The sequence below is a fragment of the Anarhichas minor genome, unplaced genomic scaffold, assembly GCF_050575085.1.
Source record: "Anarhichas minor isolate MPS153535 unplaced genomic scaffold, ASM5057508v1 ptg000029l, whole genome shotgun sequence".
Classification (NCBI taxonomy): Eukaryota; Metazoa; Chordata; class Actinopteri; order Perciformes; family Anarhichadidae; genus Anarhichas; species Anarhichas minor.
The window spans coordinates 2,700,561-2,717,120 of NW_027466475.1; the positions used below are offsets into that span (position 1 = coordinate 2,700,561).

Here is a 16,560-nt window from a genome sequence, read left to right on the forward strand (position 1 = left end):
AAAGAGCTGTGCAGGAATATGGACATTATTCATTAACTGCTTCATATCATGCATGCTCTTCAGATCTAGACTGTTTTATGAAATAAGAATTACCACTTTGAGCCAGATTAGAGGCTTTGCATTGTTACATGTTGCATGTTGGAATTTAATTAGACTACATTGCATTTAAGGATCCAATATCTTAGATAACGTTGTTGCTTGCAAAGGAGGGAATCAGTGAATGCATGACTGTAAAATCAAAGAGTTTGAAGATGATTATCTTGAAGGGAGTGACTGACGTTTGAACGTCTCTGTTACACACCGGATGAACACCCTCCCCTTCCTCCTCCTCTTTTCCGGGTTGGTTTGTGTGTCTTCCTTCCGGCTTGCCCGAAGAAAGTTGAGGGAGAGGTTCAGCGGCAACTGGGCTTTTTACAGACAATGGACAGCCAGGGAAGGAAAGTGGTGGTCTGTGACAATGGCACCGGGGTAAGTTTCTTCGCCGCTCCGGTTTAACCCGCTCTAAAGGCCACGTAGCTCGCTTTTTAAACGGAGCCGTTATGTCGGAACGATTTTTGCCGAAACCGGAAGTGGGGCTGTCAACGGCCAAGCTAGCAAGCTAGCTAGCGTTAGCTGGGTGGGTAGCTAAGCTAGCTAGCTAGCTTGTTAGCAGAGCTAATTTTTCATTCATCCACACCCGACACGGAAACAGCACGTATAGTTGGGTTTAAAAGGTCTGCATACAAGTTGAACATGCAGCACTGGTTATAGCTTTTAAAAGCGGTTAAAGAAAACGGTTTAAAACCTTAACGGCTCGCTTGTTACCAACGGTTACTAAGCTAAGGCAGCTAGCTAGCTGCTAATTCACTGCTAGCATTAAAACAGCTGGCTGTCTTCTTCTGTGCTTTATCGCAGCTGTGTCCGTCCATTCCAGTGATTAGTTTAGGATACAATGCAAAGACATTTTGCAGATTTAGTGTCTGTGTTGCATATTTTAGTTTAGCGTTTGTAATAAGAGGACAGTAGCTAGTTTGTTGCTAGGTAGGTTAGCTAGGCCGTGTCAGGTTAATGAGGAACCACCTTTTTATGGTGTTTTTTTTTCCTGTTCTGCAGCAACTTCCCGGTTAGAAATGTCACCAAACCTGCTGTTAGTGAGGTTTTTTTGGGCCTTCGAAAGTCCACATAGTTTACCCTCTTATGTATTTGTCATAATCATCTTTGTTTTAATATACATTTACTTTATATTTATAATATACTGCACAGCTGAGGGATTTTGATGGGTTGACAGATGCTTGAAATTGTAGAGTAGTAATAGACATTACAAATAGATCCCCAATAGAATGGCAAGTTGCCACCGACCACCAGCCCAATTATTGATCATCTGCACTACATTTCTGTGGGCGTTTTTGTCACAGCTGGCTGGTTTAATAGTCCACTATGCTCCTGAATTTAGGGGATTTTCCAGCTGCTGTGGTTTGTTGACAAAATGTGCAGTTTCTGCCCAATCCTGCAAATGGCACAGGATTTGCTGAGTGTGTTTTAATGTTACGGTATTACTCATTGCACACAGTTAACACTGCCTCGTTGTGATTGTACTTCCTTTCTAAACCTCACCAGCAGTCAAAGAGGATGTTGGCTCAGCATGTTACTGACTAATAAGGCTTTTTGCAAAGCCAGAAAAAAAAAAACAGCCTTGTATCAGGGTTGAAATTAGGAGTCACGGGGAAGTGAGAAGAGTCACAACCGCACATGTCAACAGCACCTTTTTATAGCCCTGATACGTGCTGTAACACATTATAGTTCAGTGTAAAATCTGACAGTTGAACTTTGCTTTGCAACAAGCTCATGCAGCTGCAAAACAAAGTGACGAGCGACTCTGACTGGTTTGGTTTGCATGTGAATTTCACAATCTTCCACCAAAGCTCACCGTGATAGAACTGGTTCAGTAAGATGACTAATCCAACTGCAGCGGATTTAAGTGTCATGAGAGACAGAATTACCTCAAACAGTCGTCTTCAACAGCAGTACTGAACTGTGTTCTCTCATTTTGGGTCGTGATAGCAAAAAAACAGAAGGATCTAACAGGTGTAACATTAAAGCATTTGCAGAGGAAGCATTGTGCAAAAATGTGCACAACTCGCATGCACAGGAAAAGGTGTTAATATTTCTTCAAGAAATACCACAACACAGCTCGTGTGCTATCGTTTCCTGGTATCACAGTTTAATGATATGATTCTCAGAGCTCATATATCTGTTGTAGCTGAGTAACCTGCTTGGCTTTCATGTCCATACAGTACCCTCACACAATTCCTGTAGATATACCATAGTACAATGTGACTTAAGATATTAATACTAAAAGATTATGCTTAAACATTTTAATGGCTTTTAAGATGAAATGAACCAGAATTGTATGTTTATTTTTATCGTTAAAAGCTGTAGATCATCCTTAAATAGCGTGAAATACATGTATGGTTTTTCTGGCATTGTGCTGCAGGCTGAATCATGTGCTGGCTGCTCATTCACATACACACAGACATGGAGGCTCTGTCACTATAGCGTCAGCGGTTACGTTTTTATCTCCGTCTAAATGCTAATTAAGCCCGCTGTTATCAGCAGGACGACAGTGACAATGTCTCGCTGTACTGCTAAGTTTATCCTGTCGATACTTAAATGTAATTTCTCACTTCCTCTTTGGTTTTCTCGTCTCTCTCTCTCTTTCTCTCTTTCTTTTAGTTTGTCAAGTGCGGCTTTGGAGGCTCCAACTTCCCCGAGCACATCTTCCCTGCGCTCGTTGGGAGGCCCATCATTCGCTCGACAGCCAAAGTCGGAAACATTGAGATCAAGGTATGATCTGATCCCCCCCGATGTTGCAGGAATGGTTGCTTTGACCAGAAATTCTTGATTTTGTGGGAGAACCTGATCAGGAAAATGACTGATATAACACAGAAATGAAATCTGCAAACTAGAGCGAGGAAGCAAGATGTGAAATCACACACAACAGAGCAAAGACTGTCTGATTCCACTCTTAAGGCTCCAGTAAGAGTCCCATTCAGTTCTGCAATCTGTTAGATAACATAATCAATCCTCTAACCAGGAGCTCCACCAGCATGTTTTACAGCTCCTCCCAGTACAAACAACACTATCTCTATTGCATTCCTGCAAATACGAAATCTTATACGAAACGGTTTTCCCATTATTTCAGCATGAAGCCTATCTCTCCTGTTCTTTCCAATTCTTTTGTTTATTCATCTTTTATTCTATATATATTTATCTACCTTCCTCTTCCTCCATGTTTTGTTCCCAACGACAAACTAGAATGCCCAGAAGATGGTGAGTTCAGGTTGGAGTGAGCCTCCTGGTCTTGCCTGCTCCGGAGAGTTGTCATGTTTTGATCTCAACTAAAAATGTCTTTGTTTTAGACGTTTGGCTTTTCTTTTCGTGCAGTGTTTCTTTCATGTTTTGTTTTACTCACACAGTGATTCCACTCTTGTTCATCCCAGCTCGTCTCCGTTTGGTTAGAGTGTCAGAGAGTCTGATGGATGTACAGCCGGAGCGTTAATGCACTCCTCTCTGCAGGCTCAACGTGTTGCACAAGCGGCTGTGATGAATCATAGGCCAGCTGTTATCGATGGAGTGCTAAAAGAGATTTTGGACCGATTCCATTTTCTGAGTCTCTGATCTGCCCCCCCCCCCCCCCGCCCGCCCCCACTATAAAGATCTTAAAGTGTAGGCTGCGGCTAGAACGCTTGGTGCTAAGTGATAAAGATTGTGTACTTGAATGCATCACAGGTTTGTTTACCTCACTGTGATGACACCACAAACATATCTTATTTAAGGAATGTCCACTTCTATCTTAGTATCTGATGCTGTTTCACCTTCACAAGTGCAGAGGAAGTGTCCACACTGGAGGCTGCATGGCAGACAGCTGGAAGTACGAGACGGAAGCACATCTGTTTTCCTTTTATTTTATTATTGAGACCACATGGAGGCAATGCCTGGGACGGGTACTTTGTAAATGCCAAAGCACACAGGATGAACCCGTAAAATGGCCGCCACCAGGAGGCGCCCCGAGCTTTAGCACCCCGAGCTCTAACAGCTCTAGCGCGCCGAGCTCTAGCACCAGTGTTTGTTTACATCGCCAGGCTGCCTTGCATGCGTTTTCATTAAATGGTGCTAAAAACAAGTGGTTTACTGGAGCTAGAAGGAAGTGTTTCCAGGTGCAGATGCATGGATAAATAACGGCTTGTTGAGCATGCTGGGTAACTGAGTTTTAAAGCAAAAAGCTACTTTGTGAGAGGATAATAATGCAGCTTTCGTTATCTTATAAATTAATCAGTTTCTCTGATCTCATGAGACCAGCAGGCCAAGTAGAAACCAATGCTCTGGGGTCCAGAAGTGGAGGGCTACATATTCATATTTATCACGTTTGACCCCTCCCTCCAGGACCTGATGGTGGGCGACGAGGCCAGCGAGCTGCGCTCCATGCTGGAGGTCAACTACCCGATGGAGAACGGCATCGTCAGGAACTGGGACGACATGAAGCACCTGTGGGACTACACCTTCGGCCCGGAGAAGCTCAACATCGACTCTCACAACTGCAAGATCCTCCTGACCGAGCCGCCCATGAACCCCACCAAGAACCGGGAGAAAATCATTGAGGCATGTCGACATCTATTTCTGTCTGTGTGCGTGCGGCTAGAAGATGTTTTTGTAGTGGTTTGTGGGGGGAAATAAAATGTGTAATTAACTAGTTTATGCATTTCTTATTGAGGGACAGAAGTTGTTGTTTTTACAAGATCTAGGTAGTACAACTATAGATAAACGGTGTATTTTTGGCAATTGTTTAAAGAAAACATGCTTCACAAACCCATCAGGTTTTGGGGTTCAGTTATTCATTATGGAGATTATTTGTTACATAATAATTAACATAATATTTAAATTTTTTTTTAGAATTGCGCTCACTGTCTGCTATTTCCTGGCTCCTCCTACAGGTGATGTTTGAGACCTACCAGTTCGCAGGAGTCTACATTGCGATTCAAGCTGTGCTGACTCTGTACGCTCAAGGTAGGAAGTCACACACACACACACACACACACACACACACACACGCTGCGGTTCCCTTATCACAGAGATCTCCAGGTGTTCGATGACAACAAACTTCTCACCCACAAGAATACATCTCCCGACACCAGACGTGTATCTGTTAAAGCTGCTAAATGATGAGTACTTCAGTAGCTCAGAGACTGAAAGAGCTTTTCATTGTAACTGCAGAAATATTGTTGCGTGTCTGCATTAACTACCACACCTTCGTCAAATAGTCTGTGCAAAGATTTGTTTTATGACGCTGCTCGGATACTAGATCTGTCTAGACAGTCACATGAACAGAACTTTATAAAAGTACAGCCTATACGAGTACCGATCCGATGCCAGTGTGACTGGGTTTTATGTGTACGGAAACATTGCTTCCCTCACTTTGTAGAACAAAGTGTAACAAATACATACAGTTGTGTGAAAAAGTGTTTGCCCCCTTCCTGATTTCTTATTTTTTTGCATGTTTGTCACACTTAAATGTTTCAGATCATCAAACTAATTTAAATATTAGACAAAGATAACACAAGTAAACACAAAATGCAGTTTTTAAATGAAGGTTTTTATTATTAAGGGGGGAAAAGAAATCCAAACCTACATGGCCCTGTGTGAAAAAGTGATTGCCCCCTAAACCTAATAACTGGTTGGGCCACCCTTAGCAGCAACAACTGCAATCAAGCGTTTGCAATAACTGGCAGTGAGTCTTTTACAGCGCTGTAGAGGAATTTTGGCCCACTCATCTTTGCAGAATTGTTGTAATTCAGCCACATTGGAGGGTTTTCGAGCATGAACCGCCTTTTTAAGGTCATGCCACAGCATCTCAATCGGATTCAGGTCGGGACTTTGACTAGGCCACTCCAAAGTCTTCATTTTGTTTTTCTTAAGCCATTCAGAGGTGGACTTGCTGGTGTGTTTTGGATCATTGTCCTGCTGCAGAACCCAAGTGCGCTTCAGCTTGAGGTCACGAACAGATGGCCGGACATTCTCCTTCAGGATTTTTTGGTAGACAGCAGAATTCATGGTTCCATTTACCACAGCAAGTCTTCCAGGTCCTGAAGCAGCAAAACAGCCCCAGACCATCACACTACCACCACCATATCATCAAGATGTTTTCTGGCAAAACTGAGACGAGCCTTTATGTTCTTTTTGCTCAGCAGTGGTTTTCGTCTTGGAACTCTGCCATGCAGGCCATTTGTGCCCAGTCTCTTTCTTATGGTGGAGTCATGAACACTGACCTTAATTGAGGCAAGTGAGGCCTGCAGTTCTTTGGATGTTGTTCTGGGGTCTTTTGTGACCTCTTGGATGAGTCGTCGCTGCGCTCTTGGGGTAATTTTGGTCGGCCGGCCACTCCTGGGAAGGTTCACCACTGTTCCATGTTTTCGCCATTTGTGGATAATGGCTCTCACTGTGGTTCGCTGGAGTCCCAAAGCTTTAGAAATGGCTTTGTAACCTTTTCCAGACTGATAGATCTCAATTACTTTGATAAACCACAGTTAATTTATGTTTTAACAGGGGGGGGCAATCACTTTTTCACACAGGGCCATGTAGGTTTGGATTTTTTTTTTTTCCTTAATAATAAAAACCTTCATTTAAAAACTGCATTTTGTGTTTACTTGTGTTATCTTTGTCTAATATTTAAATTAGTTTGATGATCTGAAACATTTAAGTGTGACAAACATGCAAAAAAATAAGAAATCAGGAAGGGGGCAAACACTTTTTCACACAACTGTACATAGATATATGTATTGCTGTTTATTAAAATAATGGTGTCTGATACCAGATTGACCTGTTCAGCTGCTTCCAGCAGGATGAGATGAACTACAGTAAGATGCCTCCATCACACGGCCTGCAGGAGTTCTGTGAACGTTCTGTGTCTCTGAGTTCATTCCTGAGACTTTCTCATCAGTTAATCGTTACATTAGATGTCTTCTCTTGCCAGCTTTTGTGTGTTTACTCAGCCAACGGAGCTAACACTCAAAGCACACATCGGATTAAAGAAATAACTCGGACACAAATGCGTCGGCTTGGTAGAAATGTAGATTATTAACTCAGTCAGCCTCTTTTAAATCACTTCTTAAAACACATCTTTACAGACTGGCTTTTATGTGATGTCGTCGCTTTTCTGTTTTATAATATTCTTTATTTCTTAGTTTATTTTTATCGACTGTCACACTGAGCTTTCTGTTATTGTTGTTGTCTTGCTTTTGCTGCTTTGTCTGTCAAAGCACTTTGTAAACTCTGTTTTTAAAGGTGCTGTATACATAAAGCTATTATTATTAACTGTGTGTGTGTGTGTGTGTGTGTGTGTGTGTGTGTGTGTGTGTGTGTGTGTGTGTGTGTGTGTGTGTGTGTGTGTGTGTGTGTGTGTGTGTGTGTGTGTGTGTGTGTGTGTGTGTGTGTGTGTGTGTGTGTGTGTGTGTGTGTGTGTGTGTGTGTGTGTGTGTGTGTGTGTGTGTGTGTGTTAGGCCTTCTGACCGGTGTGGTGGTGGACTCGGGGGACGGTGTGACTCACATCTGTCCGGTGTACGAGGGCTTCAGTCTGCCTCATCTGACCAGACGTCTGGACATCGCCGGCAGAGACATCACCCGCTACCTCATCAAGGTATCCCATAATAAGACAAGACGGTCAAGTCAAAGTAACGAGAAACACAACTAGTTAGAATATAGAGTGTACGGATGTGTCATTTTGACAGATTTTTAATATCATTCATTTATAATATATATATATTTTAGTGAAACAAATATGAGTTCAGTCTCTTTTAAAGGGTTAGAATCAGTTCAATAAAAGCGTATGTTGTAGACTAGAGTGTTGTTTCTCTTTATTTTGAGGAAACTAGCATCATGTTGGTAAAAACAGGAAGTAAGAGGATCCTCTAGTTCCTGTTTGAATGAACACATCTCTCATACAGCAGCCTTCTTTCTTTTTCTTTTCCCACCATCGTCCTCCTCGTCTCCGGGTGCAGTTGCTGCTGTTGAGGGGCTACGCCTTCAACCACTCCGCAGACTTTGAGACGGTGCGCATGATGAAGGAGAAGCTGTGCTACGTGGGCTACAACATCGAGCAGGAGCAGAAGCTGGCGCTGGAGACCACCGTGCTGGTGGAGTCCTACACGGTAAACATTGTGCAGACACAGGAGCCGCACTTTAAAACCAGGTGCTGCCCTCACATGGACGTCCTGTGCATTAGATACAAGGAAACATAACAACAGATGGCACAAACATTTAAATGAAGACCCCAAAAAGAGAAGATATGTTTGTAATGTCCCCATGTTTCCTGCCGTCATCTAAGTATTATATATACGCCCCAAAACAATAATAAAAAAGGACACCTATTAAAAGTTTCACATTTCTACTCAAAATAGCGTTGTAGAAGGAATCCCTCCCAAAAGAATCTGTTATTCACAGAAGTGGCAGTATTTGAACTGAGCTGAGTAGACCACCACATGCCCGTCGCTGGTCCTGTCGGCTGCTGACTTGACTGTTTTCTCTGGGACTCAAACACCCGGTGGGTGCAGAGCTCCTCTCCGCCCGGCTTGCTTTTCTTTCCAGGGTCCTTTCTTATTTAATTTTCTCCTCAGAGGGAACCACAGAATCTAAACGCAGGTTCCTGAACGTCTGCGTTTACTGCACGCCTTACCGAGCACATGTTGTGTCTCGGAGCTCACCGACCGTGTGTGTGTTTGGGTTAGCGTGGGCGACCGTGTGTGTGTGTGTGTGTGTGTGTGTGTGAGAGAGAGAGAGAGAGAGAGAGAGAGTACGAGTGTGCCGAAACAAGGAGGGCAATGTAACCGCGGCCGAAAGGGCCCTGAACTGCACGTTACATCATTTCCTGTGCAGCCGCTCTGCGGCGGTGGCTGCCAGGAGACGCTTCCTCCCACTGCCCTCGGCTGAATGAAGCCTTTTTATAGTCTCACACACACACTCACGTTCACTCTACCCTGCCTCTGCTTTAACGGGCTGTACAATATCATCAGAGTCTTTCAGTAGACACGCGTACGTCTTTAAAAACGGTTTATTGAAAAGTTATGACTTCCTCTCGTACGTCGCTGCATCATTCTTGACTCTTAGAATCAAGATTTATGAGTCACACATTAAATTCTACCTCCTCAGCGGTCTTATAATCCCCCCCCCCCTCCCTTCCACGTCTCCTTTCATCTCGTCTCTCCCACACATGTCCAGCTGCCAGATGGCCGTTTGATTAAGGTGGGAGGAGAGCGGTTCGAGGCCCCCGAGGCGCTGTTCCAGCCACACCTCATCAACGTGGAGGGCGTCGGAGTGGCCGAGCTCCTCTTCAACACCATCCAGGCCGCCGATATAGACACCAGGTGAGGCCGGACGAAAGTGCTCCGATGCTTTCTATACGCTCCTATAAAGACGCGAGAGTGAGTGTTTTCTGCTCTGGTGCACATTAAGACACAACATTAACAACACACACACACACACACACAGATATGCAAAAGGTGGTGTCGGCCCAAGCAGAGCTCCCACTGAAGCTAAAGAGGGTTTTATATCAAACTAAATATTTCTTGCTGTATTGAAAGTATAAAAAATGGATTCTTGGGTATTTAAAACAGTGGAAATATCCCCGAAAAATGTATGCTTGGAAACCAGATGCGTCATCATTTATTCCTTGCTGCTGTATTATGTAGACATAAATCTGTAAAGTATATTTTTAACATTTGTGGGCTTAAAATCGTCCCGTTGGGAAGGAAACAAGCACCACGACTTCCTGTCTTGCTGTCTGCGTGTTGTTTGGGTCTCTTCCTGCTCTCACCCTCTCTCCCGTCGTCAGGTCTGAGTTCTACAAACACATCGTTCTATCGGGAGGATCCACCATGTACCCGGGCCTGCCGTCCCGGCTGGAGAGGGAACTCAAGCAGCTGTACCTGGAGCGCGTGCTCAAGGGAGACGTGGACAAGCTTTCGGTGAGATACGTCGACCCTCAAACGCCTCGTTTATGAGCTGGAACACCTCAGATGTGGATCACCATGTGAAAACGGGTCGTACGGCATTTATTTAAACTCAAATTAGAACTTCATTTGCACTGCGAGCAAAGAAAGAAAGCCACAGGGAACATGTTGAGTGTGTGAACCTGACAGCATCGCCTCTGTCCCGATGACGGAGAGTTCACAGTAGAATCGATGAAACACATTTTGAGTGGCGTGTCTGTTTGTGAACACGTCTGCGAAGGTTTAGGAGCAAAGTTTACGCCACGGTCTGGTGTCAGTGTACGTAGACCGCCACCAGGGGGCGATAGAGTTTAACACACGCTCTTTTAACTTAAACACAGCGCTGTTAACAACAACATATGTGGGGGGGTCACTTCTCTATGATAAATAATTTTGTTTTGGAAAAACAAATCCCCACATGACATTTCCACTCCAGTGTCCCAAAGACACTCTGAAGCGTTTTATAAACAAAAGCCTCCGATGACTCACGAGTCATTATGAGCTTCACTCTTCTGCCCACAACTGCAGCCCAGCTTCAGCTTTCTGTTTCTCTCATTGTGGGAGTGGAAGTCGTTGCATGTCGTGTATTTCACATTCATCTTTCACACACGTGTGTGCAATCTGTAACAAGACACAGTGTCTGTGTTCAGCTCTAATTCATGTCTGTTACAATAGATTCCGATGTTTCAATCAGTGTGGGAAAGTTATCAAGAACATAAAAACTCATCTGCTATTTAACATCCTCCCTCTAATCTTCCAAACACTCAAAACAACATGGCTGAAAACACTTCCTCCATTTGTAACTTGCACCTTTTCAGCCGTTTGCTCCGTTTAGACGGCGAACCACGTGAGCAGCAAACAGAAGCCGACACTTTTCACCCTATTTGGTAAAAAAAATATGAGAGTTTAGAACTTAACGAGCAGAGACGAGGGTTATGCTGCAGGAGTCGTCTGTTTGTTTGGATGCTTCTCCCGTCTTAAAAACTCAACAAGTTTCATCCTCCAAGCTGATCTGAAGAGGAGTATTCATTTAAGGTAGTGACAACCCCACAGAGAGCCTTTTAGCATCTAAAGGAGCTGGTGGAGACCAAAACAAAGCTAAAGGAGAAGTCATCAAGTGACTAAATGCATGCTAATATCACTCCGTATCTGCTGGGGGTTTAAATTGTCAGCTTTTTGCCGACATCTGCACTAAATCAACTTTATAAGATGATCATTTCTTTGTTGTGTTTACAGCTTGTTGGTCTCGGCATGTTCTTGATGTTTAATGTCAAAATGATACATATTTTATAAATATCCTCGTCCTATAACGTCCGGTAACAATACGACACATTTCATTTTGTTCCCTCGATTGTTTTCAGTTATGCTGCCACCTTTCACATGTTACTCTAAATATTCATCCCTCCGGCTGTTCTATTAATATCAAGCTCAGTGTCTCAGTTTCAAACAAGTCAGCTCAGAACGCTGCGATAATTCATCATCCAAAGAAGTTCACACTCGACGCTGCTCTTTCACCTGCCACGACATATTTCCATTTTTCTGGCCGGTGTGGTCGTCTGACGTGTATTAAATTGTACTTTATGTTGTATAAAAAGGTATTTAGTTTAACCTGATGAGCCCTGCAGAGACCCTGACTCGGGTTAGGCCTGTGGATTAAATCCTCCATGTAGTCAAGACTGAAGCAGTGTGAACACAGCCCCTTAAGACATGTCTTTGTCTCCGTGTCCCCCTCTTCTTGTCCTGTAGAAATTCAAGATCCGCATCGAGGACCCTCCCAGGCGAAAGCACATGGTGTTCCTGGGAGGAGCCGTGCTCGCCGACATCATGAAGGACAAGGACAACTTCTGGCTGACCCGGGAGGAGTACCAGGAGAAAGGAGTCCGCGTGCTGGAGAAACTCGGAGTCACCGTCAGATAAAGCAACCGGGATGGACTGACCACACACACACACACACACACACACACACACACATCGCAGAGTATATATCTATTTATCCCTCTTCTTCTTCTTCTCTTTCGGCTCTTGATGTTCCTCAAACATCAGAGGGAATCGAGCCGGCCCCTCCTCCTCTTTGTTTTTTTTTGTTTTTTTACTCGTGCAGAAGGTTAAAAACCGTGACGGGGAATCCGCTTTCTTTACCTCCAGAGTTTGTTTGTGAGTTTTATTTTGGCGGGTAAACCCAGCAGCCACTGCGCTGACTGTTTTCAGAACGTCTCCTCGGTTGTTTCAAACCATCCAGAGGAGACGAAGTGATGCAAAGTTTCTGTAATATCACAATCAGGCTCCACCTCAGACCGCCACGGGCCGCTTCCACATCTGTTCCAGGTGAGCCACAACCGATCACATTTATACGTCTTTTTATTTTTTAATAAATGATATCATGACTTTTCTTTCTGTTCTGGGAGAGGGATTACTGTTTTGTTCTGCTTTTACTTTTCAATTTTATAATGAGTTGTGTTGCGGTGCACTACTACCATTGTGAATGGAGTGTGTTGTGGTGGCACAAGTTCCTCCATGTTGTTGTTGTTGTTGTTGTTTTAATGAAGAATTGGTTGATCTACAAAGGGACAAATACACAAAGAAAAGCCTCAGAGCTTTGACATCCAGTGTGTGACGGTACTTTTTTGGGGGGTTTGTGGGCGGTGAGACGGTGTGGGGGGGGGGGGGGGGGGGTAGGAACTACTTGTTCCTCATCGGTCGGCCTTCGTCTCTAGTATCACAAACTGACGGAGGCTGACAAAGAGATCGATTTGGAAAAAATAAGAACGGTTGAAATACTGTCGAACATATTTAAGTCCTCCAGTCCATCTGTCCCGATTACTGGAGGCACTTCTATTTTGAGTATTAAAAAAATAATGTGTATATTTTTCTTTTTTCTTTTCCTCTTTCCATGAGCGTCTATCCACACAGGTCACGTGACCAGTTCACGTGACCTGTCCACGTGACGTCACTGTTTTTATTTCCCTGTTTGTTCATAGCATAACTGCTTAATGCTGATTTAAATAAAGAAAAGTGATTTATAAAGGTGTTTGTGTGGCAGGTTATTCTCCTCTAGCTTCCTCTGAATGGATGACTTATAAACCCTGTGTAGTTTATTCTGCAAACGTTGAGTTCAACATTTTTAAATGTCTTTTTGTCCGACCAACAGTCCAAACCTCACACAAAGTGACTGAAACCGTTGACTGATAATCAAATTATTTGCCAAATAATAATTCCAGTTTACAGTTAAGAACTGTGTTTTTAGTTGTTTCCATTCCCCTAAAAAGATTTGGAGGGAAAAGAGACTCGTGTACATCCTGTATGGCTACACTTTATCCCTGCAATCTGACACCAAACCGAAATGAAGTGTGAAAGTTCATCATCCAAAGACCGTGTGATCTGTAGAAAGTCAGTTGGTGTTTTTGTGTCAGTCAGAAATAGTTATGAAACACAAAACATCCTGCAGAGCCTGTGATGACATGCAGCCAGTCAGCTGTGAGTCATCTGTTCAGAGAGGAACAAATTCATTTGAAAAAGTGAAAGTTCACCGGTGAACGAAAAGTCAAATCGCAAAATGAGCTCCCACGTAGCTTTAGTCCTCTGCTGCTTCTGTTTGTGTGAAGAGCAGATCTTAAAAACAGTAAAGGGAGACTTTAAAAAGAAGAAATATAAACACAAAGTTAAGTTCTTAAAGGATAAAAATCTCTCTTGCAGCTGTTTTGCTGCTGCAGACTTACCTGTTCTCATGTGACCAGCAGACTAATTGCTTTTTAACTGTCAGATTATGTAGCTTTTGTCTGAATAACAAACTTTAATGTACCTTCTATAGTTGATATCATACCTCCGTGTTTCACTATACGATGCATGTGCAGCAGCGTGTTTCCTCACAGCTCTGCAACGTGGAAACTACTTCGTTCTCAGCAGAGACACTAATGTTTACGTCTCTTTAATGAACAGACGTTCGATATCTACTCAGGTTTTTACTTTATACCAAACTGAAGCGATGAGCCATTACATCTGCATCCGACTCTGTAGCTTTTTATTTAAGAGAATGTTTGAGAATTTAGTTTGTGTGAAATGGATTTTAAGCTCTGCGACTTTAAAACTCAGGTTTTTAGGAATTGTCAGTCTATTTTTTTAACCATGTCTCAAAGTGTTTGTCTTTTGTAGGACTGCAACTAAAAAACAACATGCAAAACATCAGAAAACAGTACCGAGAGTATCAACGCTCAATGTGGCGTCATCAAAACCCAAATAGATTCAACGCAAGACAAAGAAAAGCACAAAATTCTCTCATTTAACAACCTGGAAACTCAAGTCAATGAATCAACTAATGATCGCATCTGTGGTCTATTGCAGAGAGCTGGAGGTGATGGTCAGACGGGCTGATAAATAAACCAGAGGAGAGGATGAGGGCATGAAGGATGAGGAGGAGGAAGAGGAAGTGGAACAGTGGCAGAGGACTGGCGCCACCAGAGGAAGAGGCTCCTCTCTTTCCGTGCCTGAAATAAAGACTCTTCCGGCCTTGTTCCATTTTTAATCCCTCGACTCCTGCCACTTCCCTCTTAACCCTGAACTGTTCCCTCTGAAGCCCCGTTTGAAGTTTTCCTCCACAAACAGACTCATCACCGAGTCTCAACAACAGACGTTCACCGACATACTTTGGTTCAACATCACCTTTAATATTCTTCTTTTTACTGACTGTCGTTTCTCTCCACCACAAATTCAGACTAAACATTAAATATCAGATAAATTAGATCTCATCTATTCTCACATCGATCTAAACTAAAACTTTTATGACAAATGGCCAAAATATTTAGAGATTTTTCTAATCTGTCGAGGAGAATAAAAACTAGCAACTGATATTAAAAAGTCTTGTTCAGATTATAAATACCCTCCATTTGATTACTGATCTGTTATCATGTAACTTGTGTTAAATCATTTGACACAGGAACCCGTTCTTCACCATCAATATGTTTATTTGTAATTTGACTTTTTGTGACGACTTTACAACAAAACCACTACTTTATTAGTACTTTTCTCTCCTGGTATTACTGGTATAAACAACACTTTATCTTAAAGTTGTCTTTGCACAAACCAGCTGAAACACGTTCCACAGGGTGGGAGTGTTGAGATGTCTTTACTTCTGCACGCTTTATCTCGCAGGAGTTTGAACTCATCATCCGGCTCCTTTGTAATCTTCTGCAGCACATTTCAGATCATCTAGACCCCGACACAGAAAACACAACTGAAAATGTTGCAGAAGGTCGATGCTCGCTGGGTGCAAACGTGGAGCAAAATCTCGGTGTCTTTGTCCACCCGGGGGGACGGGGGACGGACGATGACCCCATTACACCAGCAGATATATCTTAAATGTTTGCACATGTGGACTGGGATGCTGTTTTGCAGCCATTTGAGCTGCTTAACAGGCCCCCAAAAGCCCTCAGGGACCTTCTTTTTCTTCTCCTTTCTCCCTCCGTCCCTCCCTCCCTCTCTCTCTCTCTCTCTCTCTCTCTCTCTCTCTCTCTCTCTCTCTCTCTCCATCATTATCGTCCACATGCTTTTCCAGAGACATCTTGAGTGAAACAGCTCGACGTCCTCGATGGCTATCACATGTTCACATGAAGAGAGAGGCAGCCGGGGAAAGAGACATCTTGAAGAGAATGAAACCGGCTGTGCTAGTTTCTCCTTTCATTAAATGCTTTACGAAGAGTTGTGTGCATCAAACTATTAACGTTTTTAAAACATAATAACTTCAGGCCTTGACTGACATTTTTCATCCTGTGGATCTCGTTTTATTTTTAGCTGTTTTATTTCTCCCCAAAGATTCTGTATTTGTTTTAAACAACAAACCTGTTTAGGGACTTTTTTTGGCATGGCTTCAAACTATTAGTTGAATGTTTATGAGTCTTTCCTCGTTCAAAATATTCTCTCAATAAACTATTTTAGATGCTGAATAAGGAACTTTAAGTCATGACCTGGTGAATATTTGTCCACCGCCCAAAAAAATTGCAATTCTTAAACTTAAAACAACTTTTTCTTTGCCAAACAGAAGTGATGTTTAGCGACGTCAACGTTTGTTCAGACATTCATGGTCCCCTGAGGATGAACCCTTCTGATGTTTCCTTCAGCAGTGACTTTGGATTATCAACAAACACCTGCAACAATAATTAGCAAATGCTAGCATGCTAACGCGTTAAAACAAAGCTGTTGAATATCAGCATGTTAGCGTTGTCAGTTTGCTGACGTTAGCATTTAGCTCGCCCCTTTTCCCGAGTACAGCCTCACAGAGAGGTCGAGCATGAGTGGAGACGTTTCTAGTTTTTGCCACAAATTCTATCTTTTAAATATCTTTTTTTAACGATTACTATTTTCTTCTTCATGTTTTTATTATCATGCTGAGTTCGAGAACATTTTTCTTCTTTTGTGCAGAGAAGTTAACTTTCAGACATATTTTGACATGTCACATGGAGAACAGGTTTTACTGTACGGTAGTACGTATTACTTTAATTAAATACTGGCTAATATACTTTACGTTGCCTTTTTTATGGTCTGTGACATCAGA

The 16,560-nt window shown here is 42.9% G+C and overlaps 1 protein-coding gene across 1 annotated transcript; it reads left to right on the forward strand.

The window, feature by feature from the left end:
* Positions 1 to 318: 318 nt before the first annotated feature.
* LOC142964021 (actin-related protein 2-B) lies at positions 319 to 13,040 on the forward strand. The gene is made up of 9 exons (XM_076104119.1): positions 319 to 468; positions 2,713 to 2,823; positions 4,423 to 4,638; positions 4,971 to 5,043; positions 7,533 to 7,669; positions 8,031 to 8,180; positions 9,247 to 9,392; positions 9,860 to 9,992; positions 11,763 to 13,040. The coding sequence occupies exons 1-9, from the start codon at positions 421 to 423 to the stop codon at positions 11,931 to 11,933; spliced, it is 1,185 nt and encodes a 394-aa protein (XP_075960234.1). The 5' UTR covers positions 319 to 420; the 3' UTR covers positions 11,934 to 13,040.
* Positions 13,041 to 16,560: the final 3,520 nt, after the last annotated feature.